The sequence below is a fragment of the Moschus berezovskii genome, chromosome 9, assembly GCF_049115385.1.
Source record: "Moschus berezovskii isolate FMDL1 chromosome 9, NW_MosBer_1.0, whole genome shotgun sequence".
In the NCBI taxonomy this organism is placed as follows: domain Eukaryota; kingdom Metazoa; phylum Chordata; class Mammalia; order Artiodactyla; family Moschidae; genus Moschus; species Moschus berezovskii.
Window position 1 is genome coordinate 68,686,935 of NC_142468.1, and position 23,866 is coordinate 68,710,800.

General features: G+C 55.3%; 1 protein-coding gene across 3 annotated transcripts; it reads right to left on the minus strand.

Moving 5' to 3' along the window:
* Positions 1 to 23,285, minus strand: BAHD1 (bromo adjacent homology domain containing 1). Of its 3 annotated transcripts, none has more exons than XM_055436385.2 (7): positions 22,971 to 23,285; positions 7,429 to 8,868; positions 5,121 to 5,500; positions 4,003 to 4,162; positions 3,525 to 3,601; positions 2,677 to 2,777; positions 1 to 2,204 (listed from the first exon to the last, which is right to left on the minus strand). In XM_055436385.2, exons 2-7 carry the CDS (start codon positions 8,852 to 8,854, stop codon positions 2,015 to 2,017), a joined length of 2,334 nt encoding a protein of 777 aa, XP_055292360.2. In that variant the 5' UTR covers positions 8,855 to 8,868; positions 22,971 to 23,285; the 3' UTR covers positions 1 to 2,014. The 3 variants fall into 3 exon arrangements, with proteins under 3 accessions (XP_055292360.2, XP_055292361.2, XP_055292359.2); XM_055436386.2 differs by having other exon boundaries at positions 2,677 to 2,768; positions 5,121 to 5,503; XM_055436384.2 differs by having other exon boundaries at positions 5,121 to 5,503.
* Positions 23,286 to 23,866: the final 581 nt, after the last annotated feature.

Below are 23,866 nucleotides of genomic sequence, written 5' to 3' on the forward strand. Positions count from 1 at the left end.
TCCTTTTCTAAATCAATACAATTTCTCAAATTTATTTTTTTCTTAAAGAAGTACTTCTAATCTCTGTCAAAAGGGAGGTGAGGAAAGGTCCTCCCTCCCTTGTAAACACTGAAATACAGATCTGAGAAACCAGGGTCGACACACACAAAAAGTGCATTTTACAAAATATCAACTAAAATATATTTTACATGAATTATGCTTCCACTGAAATTCTACCAGCTGCATTTTCAGGTTCGAAAAAATATTTCCACATCTAAGAGATTTCAAAAGCATTTAAGTTCTGGGCAGTGGACCCCACCTCCCTGGAGGAGGCCTGACCTCCTCCTGCTGGGTGAGGCTGGGCTCCTTAGCAGCCCCCATTCTGCCACCCTCTCCTACTGCCCCACCCTTCTTGACTGATGTCTTCCTCCAAACAGCTTATTCAGTAAGGGACCCAGGTTTCTTCCCTTGGGGTTTGAGATTGGGCTTCCCATGTGTAAATTCACCTCTGAATGGTCCAGGCCTCACCTGAGCCCAGTGACTAATCAGGAGGAGCCGTCTGCTCAGGGACAGGGCAGGGCTGGGGGATTTCTGGGTGTGCCCTCAGGGTTTGCTTCCACCTCCCTCTCCAGCTCCTGACCAACTGTCCTCACCCAGTGCCACCTCCCCAGCCTGTGGGGTCCGTGTCTGCCCCTCTCTAGGGGAGGGGGACCCAGTGCTGCCCTCCTTGGCTCCTGTCCCCAAGGTGGTACCCTGCAGAACTGCTGAGCACGAGCCCAGCGCCAGGCCCAAGCCACACTCCCTCTCCCCGTCAGGCTCCTCTTTGGTACAAATAGGAAAGAACCAGGCTGCTCCAGCCCTCACAGAGTGCCCCAGGGCCAGGGCCTAGTCCTGGCAAGGACAGCAGGGGGCTGAGCCTCCTAATCTACTCTGGGGAGCAGCATGAGGTGAGAACAGGGCCCCTTGGCAACAGGAACAAACTAAAAATGCAGGTCCTTAGCTCCTAGAGTGAGTGGCTGCAGCTCAGCAGGTCTGTGGACTGATACAGTGTTGATTCTTGCTGGGATGTAAATTAGTGCAATCTACAAAAGACTAGGGAAAGGGGTTTGGGGGGGGGGCTGCAAAGGGAGCCACAGCACTCCTTTGGTTTGATTTCAGGTGGGTGTGGCTTGAAGAGTCATGTGTGAAGTTCTGCAAGAGGTTTCCTAGAACCTCCAAGTGTAAGGCAAGAGGAGAAGTCTTCAATAAATCAGGTAGCAATTTTCCTTGCCCCCTGCCCCCACCCCCTCCCAGCTCCCTTCTGCTCTCCCAGACATGACAAAGCCCATGTTAATCAGTTAACTTCTGGGAAGCCAGACCTGCTGGGTGGCCTTCACCAGGAGGTGGACAGGAAGCTGACTCCCACGAGGGGGCCACACCCATGACTGTGAGTGCTGGTAACTTGTCCCAGCACCAAGGGCTACTGCAAGGGCAAAGGAGGAATGCCAGAGAAAGGCCCCAAGTCCAGGAAGAGAAAGTCAACGTTCTGGGAGCCAGACACTGGCTCTCCAGGCCTCAAAGGAATGGGCTCGGAGCTGTGCTAGAATCTGGGAGAGCCTGGTCCCAGGCTAATGGGGAGGCAGCGGGTCACAGTGGGTGAGGTAAAGCTGGCTCCCATGCCCCCTTGAAGGGCCCAGGGGAGGATAAAGAACGGCATGGTTCCTGAAGGACCTTCCCTCAGTCCCTCCAGGGCCCATGCCCCTCAGGCTTGGCCCAGCCTCAGGGAAGACTGCTTCTTTAGGAGCCTCTGCCCATGGACCCCAGAGAGGCACCCTGGGCCAAGCTGAGGGTTCTGATGCTTTTCTTATACCCTGGCCTCCCCCTTCCCTCCCATGGGGCCCAATCCCACAGGGGCCCCTGCCCTCCCCCACAAGAGAACCACAGGCCAGCCACCTCGAACTCCTGTGGCCCCTTAACCAAGTGCTGTGCTTCAAGCAGTGCCCCCTGCCCTGAGCCCCATTTGCCCGTGGGCAGCCCCAGCATGGATGTGAGGAGGCTACTGGGGGTTCTTGAGGATGCGGCCATGACGGAAGTCATAAACATGGCGGCAAAGAAACACCAGCTCAGGGTCCGTGTCCTCCGGCACTGTGCGGTGTGGCGGGGTGGAGTAGTCCGCAGATGGGGGCACCAGTGCTGTCTTTCGGCTAGGGAGCCCCTCGCCCCGGCGCTTGGCCATGGCACAGAATCTGCAGTGACACACCATTCACAGCTGTCTTAGCAGGAAGACCACCAGTTCCTTCTCCACCCTGCCCAGAGAGCTGGACATCCCCTCCCACCTCTACAAGGGCAGGTGCTGCCTCCACTCCTGTCTTGGGGCTTATGCCCTCTTTGCCAACCACCACTTCATCTTCTTGGTCACTGGGGACCCACACCTACCGAACCTCCCTACCAAACACCTACCAATTCTCCTTGATTTCCTTCTGACAGCAGTACTGTAACCATCCCCACCCCTGAAACTCTGTCCCAATTCACTCTGCCTCAAAAGGGCAACAACTTTATTTTTTTTCCTATAAAAATCAGATGATGGAAGCAGACTGGAAAAAAGTTCTAGGAGGTCAGGTCCAATGAGTCAAATCCCCTTGGGGATCACAGGCAACCCATGAATAGTCTGGGGAGTCTGAGGGGAGAGGCAAGCCAGAGGTACAGGGCGCCACCCACCTGCAGTACTCGGCAAAGGTCAGCACATAGCACTTCTCTTCGATGCAGGCCACGCTGTTCTGGTCTTGATGTCGCGATGCAAAGACTTCATTCTGCAAAGGCTCAAGGGGAGACAGAAGGAGGTTGGCTACCAGGGTGGGAATCACCTAACTCCAAGAGCAAGATGGACATGAACTCTGCTGGGACTCCTGACCCGAAATAGATTAACTCCAGCTAGCGCCCAGGAAGCCAAGGAGCTTCCCTGGAATTTCAGCCTAACTGTTCTCATCAAACAGCCCAGGGCATTCCTCCTAGGTCCTATCCTCAGGAGTAGCCAGGTACCTGCTCCAGCCCCTGACTAACATCAGCCTCCTGACCCCCACCCCAGCCCAGGGGAGAAGAGAAGAACTGGTGCACATCCTCCTCGTTAGAGGAAAAAGGTCCCAACAAGGGGAAAAAGAGCAAAAGGGAGGCCAGTCTGGAGGTGGAGCAACCACATCCAGATGGCATCACCTCTCCAAGCACAGGGCTTGGGAAATACCCAGGTGTGTCAGGAGAGTCTTTCCTCCCCTCCCTCTCACACTGCAGACACTAAAAGTATGCATCCCCTTTCCTGTCACCAGGAGGATGTATATACTTGTTCCCATTCTGGCACCCCCTGCCTTAGGGGCCCCCTTTCTGCCCCGCCTTTCAGGACAAAAGACCCATTGAAACATGAACTGGGCAGTGTTAGGAAAAGAGGCTACAACTCAGGCCCTTCCCCGGGTTCTCTGGTGTCCAAGGTGACAAGTCCAGGGACCAGACCCGCCAGGCTGCTGCCCCATACCATGGTCTCCATGCCCCTGTCCCCCCGCCACCAGGCAGCTCACCTCGTGCATGCTGGGACTACGGCCACCCTGTAAGTGCTCTGGTCTGTAATACCACAAGAGGCTCATCATCAGCTCTCCTGAGGGAAACAGAAGCAATGAGGGCTTGAGCTGGCAACTCCAGAATGACTGAGATGGGCAGGCGGGCTGGCCACCTGCCCTGGAGGCTCATCCAACTTCAAAGCCTGGGCCAATCCTGTGAGCTCCGGCTACACCTATCCCCTGCCTTGGGCCAAGTCTGGTAACTCAGTGGCCGAGAACGCTGTTAGGCGTGGAGGAAGAAGGAGAAAAACGCACTGACAGGTAAGGCAGGATGACGGGTGCCCAGTCCCTGATGTCCAGAAATGTTAATGAGCTGATCCAAGCCAAGCCCAAGGCTGTCTGCAGCCCCGAGCAACAGACAGACGCTGGCTTATAGGGACGCAGACTCCGCTAAGAACACGGGACACTAGTGCCCGGCTGAACTCCAGGCAGGGGGTACCTGATTCGGGGTTCTCCCAGAGGGCAGAGATCTTGGCCACATAAGGTGTGGATGTCTTTCGAGGGCCTGACTTGAGCAGGACAGTGTCCCGGACTCGGATCGTCTCTCCATGCCGCTCCACTGCCTGGTAGCTCTTTCGAATGGCTGGTTCCGGTTCATCCTGAGCAACAAACCAGTGACACAAACAAGGCTTGTGGGGCCACACTTAGCATGGGGAGGGAGTGATGTTGTTTCCCTCTGTGATCTCTTTAGAGCAGTCAAACCACTGAGGACTGTAGACTACAAAAGCGGTAAGTGCTCTGCCCCTCCTCCCTGAGCCTGGCTTTCAGGGGCAGAGTGAGAGAAAGGACGATAAATGAAGCAGAGGTAAGAGAGTGACTTGAAACTTCTGGCGCTGTGTCTGAATACCTCACCCCTGACACCCGGCTTTCGTGCTCCAAGCCCCCAGCACCGGGAGGTCCTCAAGCTTCCTAATGGACAGTCTGAGTTTGACTCTTAAACCACCATGGTAAGTGGCGAAGCCTTAGGCAAATTACTTAATCTACTGCTAAGCCTGTCTTCTCATCTGTGAAATGAGGGTAGTTATAGGACCACAGGGTGCAGTGTACCTCACAAGGCAGTGGCAGTGGGGATGAAAGCGGATAATGCATGCAAAAACTTCACTCAGTTCTGGCCCCAGAAGTGCTCAATACATTTTAGCCGACATTCTTCTCATCATCCCAGACATTCCTGTGTCACTAATTTCCTATGCCTATCCCCATTTCCCCTGTACATACTTATCCAAAAAGTCTCCAGGAAAGTCCTCCACTTTACAATCCAGGACGAAAGGTGAAGACTCATCAGGAGGACTCTCTGAGAGTCAGTGATGGAGACGGCAGCCACAGCTGTGACTGACTGTGTATGCCCTGACTCCCCGAGGCACAGGGCACCGGATCGGGAGGGGTTGGGGGAGCAGGCTGGGCCAGCATGATCACGTCCCCAAGGTAAAACTGAGCTGGAACCCCTTGTCACTTTTCAGAGTGGCCAGGGACAGGGGTGCCTGGGATCCACCTCGCTGCAGGTCCTGTGTCCCTGCCACCACCCTCCCTTCTCCCCATCGGCTGGGAGCTGGCGCTCACCAAGACATAGACGGCCTTCTCACAGGCAGCCCCGACGGGCACCCAGCCATTAGTGCGGCGGCGGCGGCGGCGGCGGGGGCGTGGGCGCTGGACACGAGGCTGCTTGGGGTGGCTGGGCCTGCGGGCGGCCTTGCTCCGCGCAGTGTGCCTACAGCTGGAGCCCGTGCGCAGACCTGACTTGGAGCCACTAGGAGGCTTGGCGCTCTGAGGGCACGCGCGGGCTACTGTCTGGGGCTCCGAGGTGGGTGTCTGAAGATGGGGGACGGGCTCTGCTGCAGGTGGCACGCTGGGCACAGGGCACCCCAGGAGGGGGTGGGCAGGCGAGGCAGGGTGGCCGGCTGCCGGGAGAGGAAATTCCAGCTGGCCCAGGGATCTGCAGCCTTCTGGGAAAATGAGAGAGGGAATCAAGGCAGGTAAGGACAAGCAGTGAATCCCCAGCACCTCTGCTTTCAGAGCCTGAAAGTTGCTCAGTTGTGTCCGACTCTGCGACCCCATGGACTATACAGTCCGTGGAATTCTCCAGGCCAGGATACTGGAGTGGATAGCCTTTCCCTTCTCCAGGGTATCTTCCCAACCCAGGGACTGAACCCAGGTCTCCCGCATTGCGGGCGTATTCTTTACCAACTGAGCTATCAGGGAAGCATGCTTCCATCTTAATTCTAAGTGTGAACCCAAAGGCCAATGCAGTGGCAGGTGGGGTCAGAGGCCCTTAAGGTAGATGATCAGAGACTGCCAAGGGTTTTCCTTGACCTTGGGAGACTGGCCAATAGACATCTCCATCTCCTCTTCTAGCCTGAAAGAAGTAGAATGGGAACAGCACCTCTAGCTCTGACTTAATATTCCTGTTCTAAAGGCCTCCACAGTGCTGGGAGCAGGGGATCTGAAGGCAGATGAGGATGAGTCCCTGATCTGCCACTCGCCAGCTGTGTGACCTCAGGCAAGCCTCTTGACCTCTCAGTGCCTTGCCACAGAAGCAGCAGTTGAGTATCATGTAGTATGTCCTCAGAATTTTTCTATCAACTCATTTCATCCTTACAACAAGGCCATGAAGTGGGTACCACTACTCTCAGTTTACAATTAAGGAAACTGAGACACAGAGCGGTGACTGGTTTGTCACACGATCGATCACGCGGTCGGGGAGAACATTTCAGTCTGGCCACAGAGTCTGTGCTCAATTAACATGCCATATGGCCTCCCACATATAAAGCACCAAGAACAAGCACCTGGCATATGGTGCTTACTGGTGTCCCAGGGAAAAGGGCTATGGGTTAGGTGACTAAACTTAGGGAGTGGTACAGAAGAGAAATAAAAGCCTAAGAAGAAGCCTGTTCTCATTTCTCCAGAGCTCCTACTCACACCAAAACCTGAAACAACCAGTCTGGCCAGAGTCAAGCGGTCTATTAAGTTGTTTTATAGACCCCTTCAAGAAGGGCTGTGGAGGAGAAGGCAGAAAGCCCTGAGAGGGCATGGCCCCTAACTTCACTAGCAGCACAGCAGACGTGCTGGCCAGCATGGCTCTGGTCATGTCATTACCGCCGGGAAGGGAGCCTGGAGAGGCATGTGAAGACACTCCTGCCAGTTTGGGGGCAGAGAGATCACTTAGGGCTGTCTCATCAGCTACAGTATGAGACTCTCAGGTGTCTGATCTTGCCGAGAAGGTACACACCAAAGTCACAGGCCCTAACAGCAGCCTGTCTGTTCTTTGGGTTTGCCCACCTGGTCCACACCTAGCAAGGCGATGCTAAGTCTGAGCATTACTTTTCTTCAAGGCCTGTACGGCCAGGATGAAACTATCCTAAGACAGCTGGCACCACCTACCAGGCCTGGTATCCACCATCCCTCCCATGGATACTGCACTTGGTTGGCAAGCAGATGGTCTGGGTTCCTGGGAAGTAAGGAATTCTAGTTTTCCTCAAGGAAGGCAAAAGGGACATGGGAATAACCTGGCAAAAGTGCTAATTTCAACATCTAACTTGCTACTCAAAGTCTAAGAATGGGTACCCCAGTAGGGTGGCAGGAGAGACTGTCCTTGCCCTTTCTACTATTACAATGCTGCCAACTGCTGAGCCAAGAAACCTCTACAGACAGTGGGGACACAGCAGGGCTGCTGAGAACTAAACATGGACCTCTTTCCTGGGAATTTCCTAGGCTGGTTGCACAAAATCAGGGGAATCCGCCCTTCTTAAAACCACTTGCCTTCCCATGCAGTTCTAGATGCCAAGGCACCCCACCCCAGTCCACAGCCCACTCTCCTGGGACACCGCATCTCAGAGATGCCCTGGCATACCCCACCTCTAGGAAGGCATACCTGCTGCAAAAGGCATTTTGTAGGGGCAGCCGCCACAGGTAGTGCCGATGTGGGTAAGAGACGTGGACAACATTTCACAGATGCTGTAGCCATTCGCTCCAGTATCCTCGTCGGAGCAATAGCGAGAACCCCATGGAGGGTGCTGGAAAGGGGCGCCTGCAGGCACTGAGCTTGGAGCCAAGAGAAGCCCCTCGTTAGGTGCAGCCACTGGGGACAGCTTGCCCTCGGGGAGCATGGGGCAGGAAGAGTAGCCCCCACACTGCAGCCCGTCTTGGCTGCAGTACAGATATAAGTTGCCCAATGCGGTGAGCTCAGGTCGACCATACAGGCCATTGTAGTCAGCAGGGTTGCCAGGCATCGGGAGCGGGGAGAGTTGCGGTGTGGGGAACGACGGCTGGTGCAGTTCCTGCTTGGGGGCAGGTGACTCCTCGCCTGGGCGCCCAGGCTCCGGCTTCAGGGCTGCCTGGCCCCCCATCAGCAGGGGCAGGTGTGGGCGCAGCCCCAAGGGGCTCTCCAGAGCCTTGCTCAGGGGCTGGTAAGGTGGCTGGCTGGCTGGCCCACGAGGAGGGGCAGATGGCCAAGGCTCCTCGGGGCACCGTTGCCAGCTGGGTGGGCCTGCAACCTCCCCAGAGCCAGCCCCCTGTCGGGCCTTGGGATAGTTCTTGCCATTGACCTTGGCCCACTTAGGCCTCAGGCCCTTGGATGCTGGTGGCTCCGCAGAGTGCCCATCTGCTTCAGGGTGGGCACGAGGCGGCCGCAGGGGGAGCTCCCGCTCCTGGCTCAGCTTCAGGAAGGCAGCTGCATTCAGGCTGGCCAGTCTCTTGGGAGTCGGATCACCATCTCTGCGGGCCCCTTCATCCGGTGCTGGCTCTGGAGACAGGTCCCGACTTCCTTCTCCGAGGTTCCCAAGCCGGGGCCGCTTCTTAGAGGAGGCCCAGCCTCCAGCGGCCCGGTCCCGGTCCCGGCTGCGGTGGCTGTCTCCTCCTCGGCTGCGGCGGGTGCCCACCAGGCTGCCGGTCTCCTCCCGCTCCAGTAGCAGGTTATTGAGGGCCTCGGCATTGAGGGAGGCCAGGCGCCGCTTGCGGGGCTGTGAGAGGCCAGTGTCCTCACTGGATGGGGTTGGGCTAGGGGGCTTGGGCAGGTCGGGGGGCAGCTCATCAGCCTCATCTGCGCTCCGTGGACCGGCCACATTCTCCAGGCGGGTCAGCAGCACTTTGCAGGTCTTGGGCTTCTCGGGAACTAACGGGCGCTTCCGCAGTGGGTAGTTCTTGCGGCGCCCTGTAAGATGCTCTGGGCTCTCAGGAGGAGCTGGGTCCACGCCCTCTGCCCGCTCCTCCACATTGCTGCCTTCCATTTGCAGGGGCTCCTGGCGGCCTGTGGGGCCTGAACTCAGCATGGGAAGAGACTTCCTCCGAGTGTGTGTCATGGAGTATCTCCAACCTGCAGGACAGAAGCAGGCAATGAGAGAAGCCTGTCCTGGTCTGCTCTCTCCCCCACTGAAGCCCTTCGAGTACCCGCTGCAATAACTCTGGCCTACCCTCACTGTATTTCCAGCCTGGATTTTCTTAGGACTCCTCTTCCAGAGTGCAAAAGTCTAGTGGGGTCAGGCTACCAGCAGCTGTGCATGTACTGGCTACCTCACTCTCCCCTGAACCAAGCACCTGGGGAGCCTACGGCGCGATGCAAATCCAGAGTCAGAAGACACAAAAGGCTGGGGACAAAATTTGCAGCTGTTTCCACCTGTTTTTCTCCCACTGGATATTCATCACAGGACAGGAAGAGACTCTGAGGACACTGAGGCAGGATAGGGGCTTGGGTGGTGGGAGTCAATCTAGTCCCTCAAAGACATGATCAACCCCTCCCCCTTCTTGGGGCCTCTGAGACTGGCCAAGGAGGATAAGGAGATGGACAGTGAGAAGCTGAGATGAGGAACCTGCCTGCTGGGCTGTGGAAAAGGCCAAGTCTAGTCTATGAGGACACCTGCCTGGCAAGTACAGTGGACGGCCATAACCTGCAAAGCCCCCTGAAGGGTGAAGGCCTGGCTGTGAGGAGCCTGTGAGGGGAGGTATCACCCAGCCCCTGGAGCCAGCCCCACCTTAGTTCAGATTCCAAACAGCCCAGTTCCTGGGGGAGGGATGGCAGGAAGGCTGGGGCCAGCGTTCCCAGGTAGGAGGCCCAAGGACCACGCTCTAGACCTGTGGTGCAGCCTTAGAAGCCCGCCAGCCACCAAGAGCTGGGAAAGAAAGCTCCAAAGGGAAGAACTGATTCAGGGCACAAAGCCACTCAGCCATGTTAGTCCAGCCCTTTTATCAGGACTCCCTCCAGGTAGGCAAGATGCCAGAAAGGGGCAGGAGGGAGGAGAGTATCACAGGAAACCGAGAGCCCCAGAACAATGCCCATGACCAGGCATCACCCCCTAAATGTGCATGGCAGACATCCCTACCTCCAACATACCTGGGGCCCCCTGAGTCTCCTCCTAAGTGAAAAAGGCCAAAGTAGGCTGTGTGCAGGAAGCTGGCATGACATAGGCAATGAAGAACTGAGGGGCGGGGTGGGGGGCTGCCTCCCCAGCCTTTCCCCGGGGGGTGGTCTGTTCGTTCACTACCTATACTCCAACAAAGCAAGGTGATGCCAAGTAAGGTGTCAGACTGGGCTCTGCCCTCGCCAGCATTCTGCGACCCCCCTCCAGCTTTTCAGCTTAATTTCCCTACTGCTATTGTTATTCACTCTCACTCCACCAGAAGAGCAGCCCCTGCATGGCCAGGATTTAACCCTGAAGTCCCAAGCCTGAGGGCTCCCAGGGAATCCAGAGACCTTCCAGTAGCTCCTGTGGCCTTGGGCCAGTGTCTGGGATCACTGGGTCTCTTCTCTCCAGAGATAAGCCAGACTAGCTGAGAAACAGTGCTTCGAAAACCTGGCTGAGGGCAGCGTGGGTTTCCCTCACCCCTGAGAAAGAACTTGGAAAACTGGAAAAGGGAGGCAGCATGCCAGGCATTGCTTTGGCCACGTGCGGGGACCTGCATACCCAGAGACCAGGCCCCAGGCAGGACACAGCCACAGAAGGCAAATCCATTCATTCCTGAAGCACAGACTGCAGTGCTCCTGAAAAATTCCAGGCATCTGCTAGGCTCCCTAAGACTCTTTCTTGCTTCTCATCAGGGGGACCACCCATCCCTGATTGCTCAGCACGCTTATTAGCAATGCCTCATTTCACCTTCAAAAGCATCCGAGGTGCTTACAACCCCAGGTCCTTCCCTCACTGGCAGGGCACCCCTGTGCCGGAGGTGAAGGAGCAAGAACAAGGAGAAGGACATCTGTATTTCCTGGGGAAGTCCGCACCCAGGCCTCCTCCACTCCCAAAAGGCCTGGAGAACAGTGAACAGACCATACAGCTGAGCAGGGGCCAAAGCCCCTCAACAGGCCCCAAGTTACCAGAGCAATCAGCCTGGGAATGGCTGGTGGCCAAGGCTGAGGTCACCTGGCCTTTAAGGACATGGACACCAAGTGCAGAATAAGGAGGGTTAGATGGGAAAGGGAAAGCGAACAGAGGGAGGTGTTTTCAAGTCTGGTCAATGAAGAATTCTTAGCAGACTGAGGAAGGACTTGGTCTGTTCTCCACCCCTAGGTTGGCTGGTAGACCAGCCACATGCATGGACGGCCCAGGGATTCTGGGATACTTGGTCCCACTCAGTCGTTCCCTCTCAACATGAAAGATTAGGAGGGGAGCCTTCCACTTTCCGGAGCTGTCTGGAGAACCTGAGAACTTGTTTCCTGCAGAGGATCTCACTCTTCCATCTCCCTCTCAGCCCTCCAATCCCTCAGGGACACTCACTGTCCCTGAGGCTAACGCTCCAGGGAAGCCTCTAAATCACAGGGTGCAAGTCACATTTCTAAATCAAGCATAAAAGCCTCCTGCGAGCCTCCCCTGAATCTGCCAAATCTCTCACCCGTGGAACAACTCCCAGCTCTCCTGTGGTGCCTAAGGCAGCCATGGCACTCCCCCACAACCCCCCAGGAGAGGCTGGGGTCTCTGCTGCCTACCGCACTCACTCCAGGCTGAAGAGAGTGAGTCATGCTTTGAAGCCAGGTGGACATGTGAGAACTTTGGCAGCAGCTTTTCCCTGGGGTGGGGCTGGGTGGAGGGGGCACCCAGCCTGCCAGGGCCCCTCTAACCTGCCGGAGGGGGTGGCCCAGCTCAATGGGGGAAGATCCCATTGAACCAGGAAAGCTTGGTTTCCCTTCCAGCCCTGTCAAGCCCCCTGCCGTCTGTCTCTCCCATTTACAGACTAGCTCAACCAGGAACTTCCTACCACTGCCAACACACCACCGGGTGCCTAGGTTCTCAGACTACCTTCCTCTTCTTTGGGAAGCCCTGTCCTCCCAGGGACAGGTAGTCTGGGCCCCCTTGGGAGAAGGTTCCTAGGAGAGACTCCCCAAAGCATATTACAGCTTGCCGAGACCATGTCAAGCAAGCTCTCACTGAAGAAAACCAGTCTGACAGCTGCCATGAAGCACAGTGGTTGGCTGGTGGTCCTCAAAGCCAAAGACCCAATCACAAGTTGAATCCAAAATCACAAGTCTGCCTGGCTGGGTGAAGTCATCTCCACAGAAATAGAAAAAGGGGAGTTTGCCCTCAAACTGTAGCAGCACCTTATACCCAGCCTCCACAACCCACTAGGCCAGGTGGAGCACACCCCAAGGTACTGTGTGTGAGAACAGGTTAAGGGCCTGGAGGAGATGCGTCACGGCCAACCAGAGGGGAAAGGAGAAGGTGGGGCTGAATGAGCAGATCAAGTCCGGTTCTCTCCTGCAAGCAGAGGCTGCACTGGGGTGGAAAGTGGCCCTCAGCCCTGCCAGTGGGTCTCCCTAAATTACCTGGCTCTAGACCACACCCCCACCTCACCCTTAAGGGTTCAGGACCCATGCCCTCCTGATGCTCTTCCTGAAACTTCTCTTACCACTGCACTTTAAATTCTGGCTTTTGGGTCTTTTTGGTTTATTACTAATGGGAGGGAGTACTTGGAGGCAGGGGGTGGGGGTCTTAGTTAGGCAAGGGCTGACCAGGTGGCCCCTTGGGTGAGGGTCAAGAAAGGCCCTGCCCCAAGCCACCTCCCTACAATTACACCTAAAGCCATGCAGCTGGCACCGAGCTAAGCACTGCCCACCTCTGCAATCTCTTTTGGAATAATCCCCACCTCTCAAAGGAATAATACTTTTTCATGGACACTGAGTTTCTTGAAGCTTCTATCAGAGAAGAAAAGCAACAAGAGCACAAAGGCAAGCTACTGTTCTTTTAAACTGAGTTGATGTTACTTCATGGAAAAACAGAGAGGTGAAGCTGTCGAAATTCTTGTGATAAAGCCAGATAAAGATGCGGCTGGTATCTCTTGAATCCCCCAGAGCTGGTAAAATGGGAGAAAACAAAGCTTTAAGTCAGGCAGATCTGGATTTAAATGCCAAGTCTGTCCATCATGAATAACTTACTTAACTTTGCTGAACTTCAGATTCCTCATCCCAAAGAGACACATCAGAAGGAACCTTACTTAAGAGTGGTGGTGAGAATGATACTAGTCACCATGCAGGAGCCAAGCAGAGTAGGAATGGGGCAGGCCAACATCCCGGGGATCCCCCTCTTTCAGATCCACAGACAAGGGAGGGCAGCCCAGCTGTGGCCCTCAAATCCCCACACTGGGAGTCCAGAGCCAGCGGGGGTGGTGAGAAATCTGAAAACGCAGCCTGCATCTGACCCCTGCCCTGCACCTGTTCCACTGGAAACACCTGAGAGCCCACCCCAGGGAACACAGCAACGCCACTGCTTTCCCGAGAGGGACCAGTGTGAGGTGAACTGTGAGGGGCTCACTTTACAACGCAGCGAGAGGGCAGGGGCAGAAACTATATCCCACAGACCCTGAACAACAGCTTCAGGCCTCCAAGAAACAAGAAAGGCGAGATCTTCAGAGGCGAAAAACCCAGGGGATGGGGTCAGAGAGTATGCACCGCCTGCTGCCACCATGACTGTGATTTCAGCACAGGCACCCAGAGAGAGAAGTCTTGGCTCTGGCAGCTCAGAGCTCAAGCCCCAGGGTTCTGCCCCCAAGGAGAGAAGGCCTCCCTGGTGCCCATTCAGCCTCACTTGCTGTGGGTACTCAATTCACTCTGCAGTCAGGCTGGGCTCCTACAAACACCTGGGCAGGAAGCGCCGCGGCCGACCAAAGGGAACTGGCCTGACCCGTCTAAATGCGGCTGGTTTTATAGGCTGCCCCGGGGTCTGGTGGCCATCTGAAAAGCTAGGTTCGCCTGCCCTGGAGGCACCAAGCCTATCTCCGGTCTATCAGACCACCTGCTCCTCACACTTCACACTGGGGGGCTCCCAAAAGCCCAGAGAGGTGGGAGCAGTGGTACAGAGAAGGTCCACCCCTACCTGACACAGGGTCCAGTGTGGCAACCAGCCTAGTCCCACAGTCCCAGCGTTGGCTACTCCTGTCCACTCTGACCCTCCCTGTAGGAGCGCCCAGACACACAGGTGTCCAGAAGCTCCAAGAACTTCTGGTTCTGGACACAAAGTCAGATGTCAAGCTCCTGTGTGCTAAGTTGCTTCAGTCACATCCGACTGGTAAAGAACCCGCCTGTCAATGCAAGGTATGTAAGAGACTACGGTTCAATCCATGGGTTGGGAAGATTTCCCTGGAGGAGAGCATGGCAACCCATTCCAGTGTTCTTGCCTGGAGAATCCCATGGGCAGAGAAGCCTGGCAGGCTACAGTCCACAGGGTTGCAAGAGAGTCAGATATGACTGAGCGACTTAGCATGCACACACAGGAATAGGTGGAATCTCCTCTTTCTCACTGGAAACAGTCAGTTCCTAGTCCTTGGGCAAGGCCCCTCCTGCAGGGAGGGGGCTGAGAGTAAGGCAGAGAAGACCTACCCCTTGGATCTAGAAGTCAATCTGTACACACAGCCCCCTGAGCTGGGACAGTGGGCAGAGAGCACTGTATTTTAGTCACACCACAGTGCTCTGCTCTAAGAAACTCAAACCTGACAAATTAGAAGGTAATCACATGCAATACAAAACTAGTCTTTAGAGGCTTTCTTTTAAAGGCACAAGTTCTTGCCAAAGGCGACTTGCCTTCCCCTAGTTTCTTTCAGGTGCCCTGCTCCAGTGCGTACCAGGCAGACCTCTCAGGGCAGGTGTTGGTCTGGCTAAGCCAGAGCGCCCGCCACTCACCCCCGGGCACATGGCACCTCTTGTGACCTTTGCTCATTCGGCCAACATTTTGCTGGCCCCTTGCCACAACTCAGCGAGGTGAGACCCACACAGGGCTGGAAGCCGCTTTATGCTGCCACTAATCCCAAGTGGGCTTTATCAATGAACAGCTTGAACTTCTCGAACCTTGGTTTCCTTATCGATACAGCAGAGTTGTGAGCACCCGGTTAAATAAGAATGGTATACAGCAGGCGATCAACACAAGCTCATTCTTGCCTCCTACATGTCAAGTTATCAGGCTCAGAGCTGAAGAAAAATGCAAAACAGACTGAGAAACTGGAGCTTGCGCCGGTCAGAAGACAGGGGACAAGAGCGTGTGAGAGGGCTGTGGCTGAGTGCTCAGAGCCTGGTGGAGAAAGCTCAGCTCTGAGGCCGCTTCCCAGAGGGCACGCCCGAGCCAGGACTTCCAGCTTCTGCCTGAGGGTCTACTTCATGCCAGGTGTACCAAGCCCAGTGGGAAATGGGTAGCACTCTACAAAATTTGCTTCACAAACATCTGGAAAGGGCAGGAGACAAAGGCAACTTTCCCCAGACTGCCCACCACTGGCTCCATACAGGATTATTCCAGGCTGAGGGATAGTGGAGTTCCGGGCTAAGTCTTCCGCAGACCCTCCCCCCCTCAGACTCCACAGTGCCCAGGCCAGAAGCAAATCTCTCCCTGGGGCAGGACCTATTTGTTCCTGGCAGTGAAAGTGCGGAAAACAGGGCCACTGAGCCTCAAGGCTCAGCAAAAGGCCCACCAGGAGGAAGCCTCAAGGACTGATGCCCTGTTCTCCAAACAGCACAACAGCTAGCTCACCAGCCTGCTCCAGGCACTTGCCCAAGAATGGCAGAGGATATGTGGCTGGTTCAACCACCAGGACACTCCAGGAACCAATAACTTAGATGTCCAAGATGGCTTGCCAAGACCAGAGGTGCTATCTCGTGTCTTGAATGAAGAAACTGGCCAGCCAGGCCAACATGGGAGCTCTGCCCTCGGCCTTCCCAGCGAAGTGCTGACCTCCTGGGGAACAAGACCCAAGACCAGGCCTTTCCAACATTCCGCCAGAGCAAACAGAACCACAGGCAGCCCCTACTAGAGTTACAGGCACCTAACCTGAATATCTCACTAATTAACTAAGTGTTTAGTGCCACTCCCATTATGCAAGCTCTACCGGGACAGGCGGGGTCTGCCTTCCTTACTAGTAAATCTCATCCACAGGGCTTATTAAGAGCTTGTTGAACAAATGAAGATCTGGCTGCCCACCTGCTCCCTTTCATATAACATTTCTACCCTAGACTGATGGCACCACTTGAAGCCCAGGACAAGAAACCCTGACCTCAAAGCTCTCCCTCATCCCCAGGAGTCCACCATGCCTCTTGAGCGTAATCCACAGTTCAATGGGCTTCTTTAGGAATTCTCTCATGTTACACAGCACAGCCTTCCTCCACTACCATCCTTCTCTCTCCCAACCTGCCCAGCTATCTCGGGAGAAGATTTCTCTCATTCCACATCTGACAGTCACCATCGCTCTCATCCCTGCCACTCCCCACCCCCTGGGGGCTGTTATCATCTCATCCTAACAAGGAGAAAACAGAAGCACAGAGAGGTAAGAGAACTTGCCCACACTCACACTCCCGCACCACTGAGGGCAGAGGCAGGGCGGCTGGTGTCAGTCCCCAAGTCCACGCCCCGAACCGCAACACAGGATGGCTGCTGAGTCACAGGCCAACAATCCTGAATGTGCAATTTTGCTTTTCTGAGCTGTTTTAATTATTGGCATTAACACATTATTAGTTTTTCCTGATTTTTCACCACAAAGGAATTGAAAATGTACTACAATTAAATGGCATCCATGTACTGGCCGGGGAACATATACATAATTTTACAAACTTTCTACAGAAGAGTTTGCTCAAAGTTCCTAGTATGTTCTTAGATGCATTTCTAAAACAAACCCATTTTATATCCTTGAAAGGGGTAGGGTCTGCAAAGACAGGTTTTCTTGATTTTACAATAAATCTAGGAAAAGAATCTAGAGTCTCCCCACACATCTAACCACATCTCTTGAATCATATGAAATCTCCAGCACGAACTGCAATGAAGACTGAAATTTGGTCATTACACTCCAATCAGCCATCTTAATATTCAAAGACATATTACCTGACCTCTTGGCTACCTCTTTGGGCTGAATAAATTCAAGTCCTTCCAATTCTCCCTGATGATCATCTCTTACAGTCATTTCATCTATTTTACAATTTTTTCTACACTCTGTCCAAACTGTGTGAACCCCTCCAGGCAAAGAACAGCTCCGCCCCCAATACTGAGACAGGCTTGCCAAACCTGACTGCATCTTCCATTCTGACATACACATCACAATATCCTGGCATCAAGCAGCACCCTAATACCTTTCCTGTGATATCTACAAAGATCCTCTAAAAACTAATAATTCAACTCTAGGGCATTCCCTGGCGGTCCAGCAGTTAAGACGTGATGCTTTCACTGCTGGGCTGGGGTTCAAATCCTGGTTGGAGGACTAAAGTCACATGGCATGGCCAATAATAATACACCTTAGAGTAGGACACGACTGAGCGACTGAACTGAACTGAACTGAAACCATCTGACTAGATGAAAACGTGATTAACAAACTGAGTTTTCTCCAGATACTTTTAGACACGCAGCTGCAGTTGGAGAAGGGCTTAAGCGTGGGCCACCCCTCTCCTCTTCAGGCAGGAAACTGAAAGAGCTGCATCTAAGGAGGGTGAAGGCCTAAACAGTCATTGAAAATGGGAGGGAAATAAGGGTGGTCAGCACCACTCCAGAGGAGACTTGAGGGTCACAAGAGGCAGCAACACACCAAGAAATGTAGACCCTGAGTTTCTGCTTGGCTTGATCCTGTTAACTTAGACGAGTTACTTGTCCTTTTTTTGTCCAGGTAACTTGGTTATTATGGCGCCTCAGAATTAAGTTCCTGTTTCAAACCTCAGGGAGGCTAAGAGAAAAAGCCATTCTTTTACTCCTGATGCTTGCAGAGGATCTCAACGGTAGTATTATTTTTATTACTATTTGGTGGGAGGCTGAGTCAGGTTAATAACCACCCAACTTTGCAGATGTTTCTCACTGGGAAAAATGGAATCTGGATGAAAATCCTTCCTAGGACATGACACAAAGTCCTGGACATGACTTTGCCCTGAGGCCTGCTCACCAAACCCACAATCCTCAGACCCTCAGCTTCTAGACCAAGTTGCCTAGGGCAGGACAGCAATCCCTCCACTGGAACCCCAGGGCCAGGCTAGTGCTCAGCCACTCTGCAAAGCCAGCTCAGTGGAGCGAAGGGCACTTGTCTGGCCCTGAGCAGGCAGCCTGCAGCACCCCCGACTGCTGCTGCTCTTCCTCCCTTCTCCCTATTAGCTGGTTTACTGCTCATTAGTGGCAGAACCAGGAGGTGGGCAGGGGAAACATAAAGGAGTTGAAATTCAAACCAGTCTATTTTACTCCAGTTAGGTGCCTCCCATAAAACCGGGCAGGATTTCATCACCCAGGACCTCCCTGTCCCTTGTTCCGTGGAGGTCGAAGCAGCCTGAAAGTGAAGCGCTGCAGAATCGCAGGACCCCAGGCCCCGGGAGCCTACGCTTCTAATCACTACAGGCTCTTGACTCCATCTTCTCAGGGTGAGCTGGCCCATCAAGGCTGGGGACCCACAGAGCAGAGTGCTGGGGCTGCCCTCTGTGTCCAAGTGCACTCTTCTTGTCCCTCCAAAGTCCCCAGCACAATGGCAAGTTCATAAAGGAAGTGAGTCCTGCCAGACTATGCTAGCAAATTCCCATAAATGCTTGGGCCAGGGTAGTACTGCTTATGTAAAATGCTTCCCCATTGAGAGATGCTGCTTTATTTACATTCCTCACAACCCATTCATAAAACGGAGGCCCTTTAATGTTGGGGCTGTTCGTATAATGCTCCATAAACCCGGCAGCTTCAACTGGCAGCCTTAGTTTGACATAGGCTGCCTCTCAACTTTTTCCCCTTAAGATTTTTTTTCCTCTTTAATGACTCACCTTGCGACAGGGCGCTCAGGCCAGATGTTGCCGGAGCAAGGCCAAGAGGAGTAAGAACAGATAAAAATGAAAACACACAAGTCCTCCTGAGTGCTGGGACAGAGAGGTGGGGAGGAATGAAAATAAATAAATCGAAAATCCCCATAGAACTCCAATGTGAACTACTAATGTTGAAGGTTGAATCCCTTCCAGGTTTACTGAAACTTCCTTTAAGGATGTCAAAATGCTCCCGAACTTAAGCCTCTACAAACCAGAGATGGTGTGGAGGAATTGGTTTTTTTTAACCCCAAAGGAAAAGATAGAAGAAGGCTCTTTCTGGTTTTTAATTTGCATTGTGGATGAATAAAAAGGCAGAAAATTTCTCTGCTTCTTTGTGAAAGTGTTCCATGGGCTGCTGGATTTAACAGGGGCAAGATTTGCTCAGAGTGAAGAAACTCAGATGAACCTCATAAAAGAGGAAGGGCTGTGTTTTAGGACGCACAGAGAAAACAGCCTGAGCAGCTGAGAAGCGAGGCCAGGAGATTCATTCAGAGGTAGCCTGTCTCCTGCCTACTGTAGAAGCAAGGAGGAGAGAACTAGTACGGATTTTTTTTTTTTAATTGACGGGGGAGCGGTCTGCATTGCCATGGCAACTGTGAGGGGTGGCTTTCCCGCTTAGAAGGGAAATGCTGGTCCATTAATCATCAAACTGGGGCACAAAAGGGAGGTTTGGGGGAAAGGGGGTGGATGCAGAATTTATTTTTTTCACTGTTTAGACTCAAACCAGTCACCAGTCCTCTCTCCCATCTCCCCATGGTCCAGGGTTGGTAGTAAACAAAAAATGGAAGTTCTGAGAGAGCTGCGATCATAAGCTGTCCTTTCTGATGGGTCCAGTGTGGGGCTGATTATGCCTCCCATGTCAGCAATGCCCCTATAAACATCTCCTCCAACATCAGTCCCCAAAGCCCCATTCACAGGCCAGACCAGGAATCTTTCTCTTCTGCTCTCAGAACCACGTTTTCTCCCCTATTTACACCCAGGATTGAGAAGAGATAAAACATATGGATTCATTTAGCATGGACAACAAGGAAAATTGCATAAGAGCAGCAAAGCCGGGTGGGGAGAATGGTCTGGTGAGGTAGGAGGAAAACAGGATTACAGCCCTTTTCCAGTTCATGTCTATATGGTGTCATGTGAGCAATCCACAGGACAGACTCTTCACCAGTTGGAAAATCAGAAGCAATCATTTGCTCCCCATGCTAAAGCACCCAAACACGCCCTATGTATGTGCCTTAGGCAGAAAAGGTCGGAAACCACCGAGGACTCCATACTATCTGGAGTTCTGGGGAAACAGAAGGGAAGGTTTCCCCTCTGCTCCCACTCAACTAAGCAGTCAACTGCTTTTATTCATTCAATAAATACCACGTGCACAGCACTGTATCACAAATCCTGGAATACTCACACACACACACACAGGTTTAACACTCATACTATCCTTATCCTTAAGAACTTCCAACAGACAAAAGCACTCAAGAGGACGCCATGTTATAAAACCCAGGGTCACAATCTCAGAGGCAAGCAACATTGGCCTGGAGTGGTCTGAAATGAAGAATGAGTAGGGTTCAGGCAGGAGAAGAAGGCGGCAAGGGACTCTTAACTGGGGACAATTGGGGAAATCAAGAGGAGCAAAGATGCAGGGTGATAAACCTGCTCAGCACATCAGGGCTAGGGGAAAGCCTTAAGGGACACTGTCCAGGATGAGACTGCAGGAAACGGGGAGTCACTGTAAGTTTGTGGGTAGGGGAGTGACATAGGGGAAGGAGTGCTTTATGAAGAATGATCTAGAAGCTGTGTACGGAAAAGGATCAGAAGGGCCAGTGCAAACAGGAGGGAAAGGAGGGCCATGACAACATAGGCCTGACATGGGAACAGCAGGGCAACAGAAAGGAAGAAAGAAAGGGAGATAGAAAGGAGAGAAACTCTTCACTAGCTAAACTCCACACAGCAAACGCTTAACTACTTGATGTGACTTGCAAGAGTCTCCTGCCAGGTGAGAGCCAAAGTGGAAACCATTGTTTTGGTCATTCTCCTCTCTGTTCTGGTGGCCAGACCAGGTCATCCCCTTCTGATGCCCCCAAAAGATCACACACACACTAGGTAGCCCGGCAGAAGACACAAAGACCTTGAGATGCTTCATCATCCTCTGGATCTTAGACATACAATTAAATTCTCTCAGAAAAAACTTTAAGTCTCCTGCATGAGGTAATACCTCCCTTTCTTTCCCACAAGCCTCAACTCCACCCAGGCTGGGGTCTAGATCCTCCTGGGAAGAGGGACCTGGGAAGAGGGACCGAGGGTGGCCATGAATTAACTCCATGCTCAGACTAAGCAGGGGTGACAAGCTGCTTTCCCAAAGAGGGATTACACTCAACCACAGCTGGGAGCAGCTCATCATCAAAACCTTCCCAGGGTGGGACCCGGATTTTTAACAGAAGTCTACACTCTAAACACCCTGAGTCTGTTTTTGTGGTCCCAACTCTTCCATTAAGTATGGTATCATAGGAGAGAGCATGGGAGCTCTGAGTGGGTTTTTACAACTGAAAAAACAACACCTAGCTTGGTCACTGGTGGGGTAAGAGGGGCTCACGGCTTAAGCCAAGGTTCCCAAATGTCCTCTAGTTGGTCAAGGACAGTGGTGTTCCTCCAGAACACACGGTCTCTCTGGGGCCCTTTTCTCTCTTTTTCAGAAGGCACGGGGGTGGAAAGGGTGGGAGGAAAGTCTCTCAGGGGATAGGAAACCTTTTTAACTTAATCATTAAAAATTCTTGCCTCAACTCAGCTTCTCCTTTCTCTCTGTACCTTCTTTGGTTAAAGAAAAGTGCTGAAGACGGTTGTCCTGGAGCACTTCTGGGAGGTATCTCCTAGTCCCCAGTCCAACTGGTCTTCTGCCCTCTTAAGACTAGTGACAACAAGAGACTGGGAGATGTCCCAGGTGGGATTAACCTTTTGGGCAGACTCTTCTCGCTGAAACACCTCAATCCTGGCAGGCTCGAGAGCTCCTCACCGAACTGTCTCTTGGGCAAGTCCAGCAACCGGGTCGCCACTGGGCAAGCCCACTGCGTGCACACCCCCACCTCTGCCCCACTGGCTCGACCCCACTCTTTCCAGAACAGAAAGTCGATCCGAGACTGGAGTCGTGAGCCAGTGCCGCAGCTCCTCCCGGCGGTCGCCCCGGCCCCCGCAATCCCCGGGGGCAGAGTCCGGCCCGGTCGCCCGCCCCTCGGGGTGGGTGGCTCGGACCCGCTCCCCTCCCCGACGCCACCACCTGCGCCCGCTCCGGCGCCGCCTTTGTCCGGCGCTTCGCCGCCAAGCGGGCCCCTCGGGCCCGACCTGACCCGGCCCCCGGCCCCGGAGAAGAGGCGGCGAGGCGGGCAGGGCAGGGCCAGGCCCGGCCGCGAGCACTGGGTCCCGCTGTCACTTGGAGGCGGTCTGACAACTTCGATCCCCCCGCCCCACCTCGGACTCGGCCGCCGCTCCGCACGGTCCTCGCCGGGCCTCCCGCGGCCCACACTCGCCTCTCGAACCGGTTCCTTTCCTTCTTCGGCGCCTCCCTTCCTCCCAGTCCGATCAGGTCGAGACTATACCACCCCCCGCCCCGGCGTGGCCCCCATCCCCTGCCCCCCAGCCAGCAATAACCGGTCAGCTCCCAGTGCGGGAGGGCGCCCCCCACCCTGTGCGGGAGATCCCGCGGCGCCGCCCCCGGCCGCGGCCCCTTGCCTCGGGGACCGCGATGGGGGGAGGGGGCACGGGGGGGCGGGGGCCTCGCCGCCCGCGCACTCGGAGGCGAGCCGGTTCTGCCGAGGCCAAGAAACGACCGGCGTCCTCCCGCCCTCCGCGGCCCGGGACGCCCGCGCCGCCGCCACCCGGCCAAGCTGCCACCCGGCGGCCGCCACCCACCCCGCCCCCGGCCTGCGAAGCGGGCGGCCCCCGGGGGCTGTCACCTCGAGGCGCTCCGCGCTCCCCGATGGCGGGACCGCGGCGCCGGACCCGGGAGAGAGAGGCGGCGCGAGCAAGCGGGCGACCGCACCTGCTTCGCGTCGTCCGTCCGTCCGTCCCTTCCCGGGCTGGCGGGGGCGGCGGCGCGGCGCGCTCGGTGGGGCGCGCTGACGGGCGACCGGTCCTCTCCCCTTCACTCGTCTGCCTCCCTCGTTCGCTCCCGCCCGCCCGCTCGCCCCTTCCCCCCTCCTCGACCGAGGCCCCTAGCTCACCGGGACGGCGGCGCGGACGGCGCGGCTCTGGGCGCCCGCAGGCCCCGGCCGGGCTGGAATCCGGCGGCTGGAACCCCCCGGGGGCGCTCAATTCCCGGGCTCCACGCTGCTGCGTCAGCGCCTCCTCCTGGGGGCCGGGGCCGGGCGGGCGGAGCGGGGGCCGCAGCCGGGCGGGGCCGTCGGGGGGGGCGGGCGCGCCTGGCCGGGGCGGGCGGACGGCGGGGGCCGGACGGGCGGGGCAGGCAGCCGGACGGGCGGGCGGCGGGGGCCGGGCTCCGGGATCCGCTACGCCGCTCGCGGTTCCCCCACAAACTCCCCGAGAGCTGAGCCTCCGCCGCCCTCCTTCCTGCTTCCTCGTCCCCAGCCAATCAGCAGCGCGCCCCTCTGCCAGCTCCGCCAATCAGCCGCCCCGCCCTGCGCTGGCCCCGCCAGCCAATCCGGCCCTCGGCTCCCCCTCCCAGTCTCCAACCAATCAGAACCGTGGGTCGGTCGTCCCAACGCAGGGGGCAGCACGAGGCGGCCGGGGGAGGCGGTGCGGGGAGTGGTAGGGCCTGGGGGGAGGGGTACGGTGCCAAGGGTGGTGGAGGAAGGTGGTTTTCTTTGCCGGCTTCTTGGATTTTCTCATCTCCGGAACACGAGCCAGTATCCCATGGTGACCCGACCCTGGAGCCCCAATCCCCTAGCTGATACCCCCCACCCCGAAATCTAATCTCACCCCCGCCCTGGCCGTCACCTCTCTACATCCCTCGTCCCCCTTCTCCTCTCCAACACCCTCTGGAGAAAACTGCGGGCCGAGGACCACCCCCACGCTCGCCAGCGGCTGCTGCCCCCAGGGCAAAGCTTCGGGAAGACCGGCTGAAAATCAAACGAGGACAACCCCCCTTTCCTGCAGAAAG

Excerpts from the sequence above, each read along its gene's own strand:
- BAHD1 (XM_055436384.2), bottom strand. The coding sequence starts at position 8,854 with ATGACACACACTCGGAGGAAGTCTCTTCCCATGCTGAGTTCAGGCCCC. Across the intron at positions 3,602-4,002 it reads CTGGGAGAACCCCGAATCAG|GAGAGCTGATGATGAGCCTC; the intron begins GTACCCCCTGCC and ends TGTTTCCCTCAG. Across the intron at positions 2,205-2,676 it reads ACCTTTGCCGAGTACTGCAG|ATTCTGTGCCATGGCCAAGC; the intron begins GTGGGTGGCGCC and ends GTGTCACTGCAG.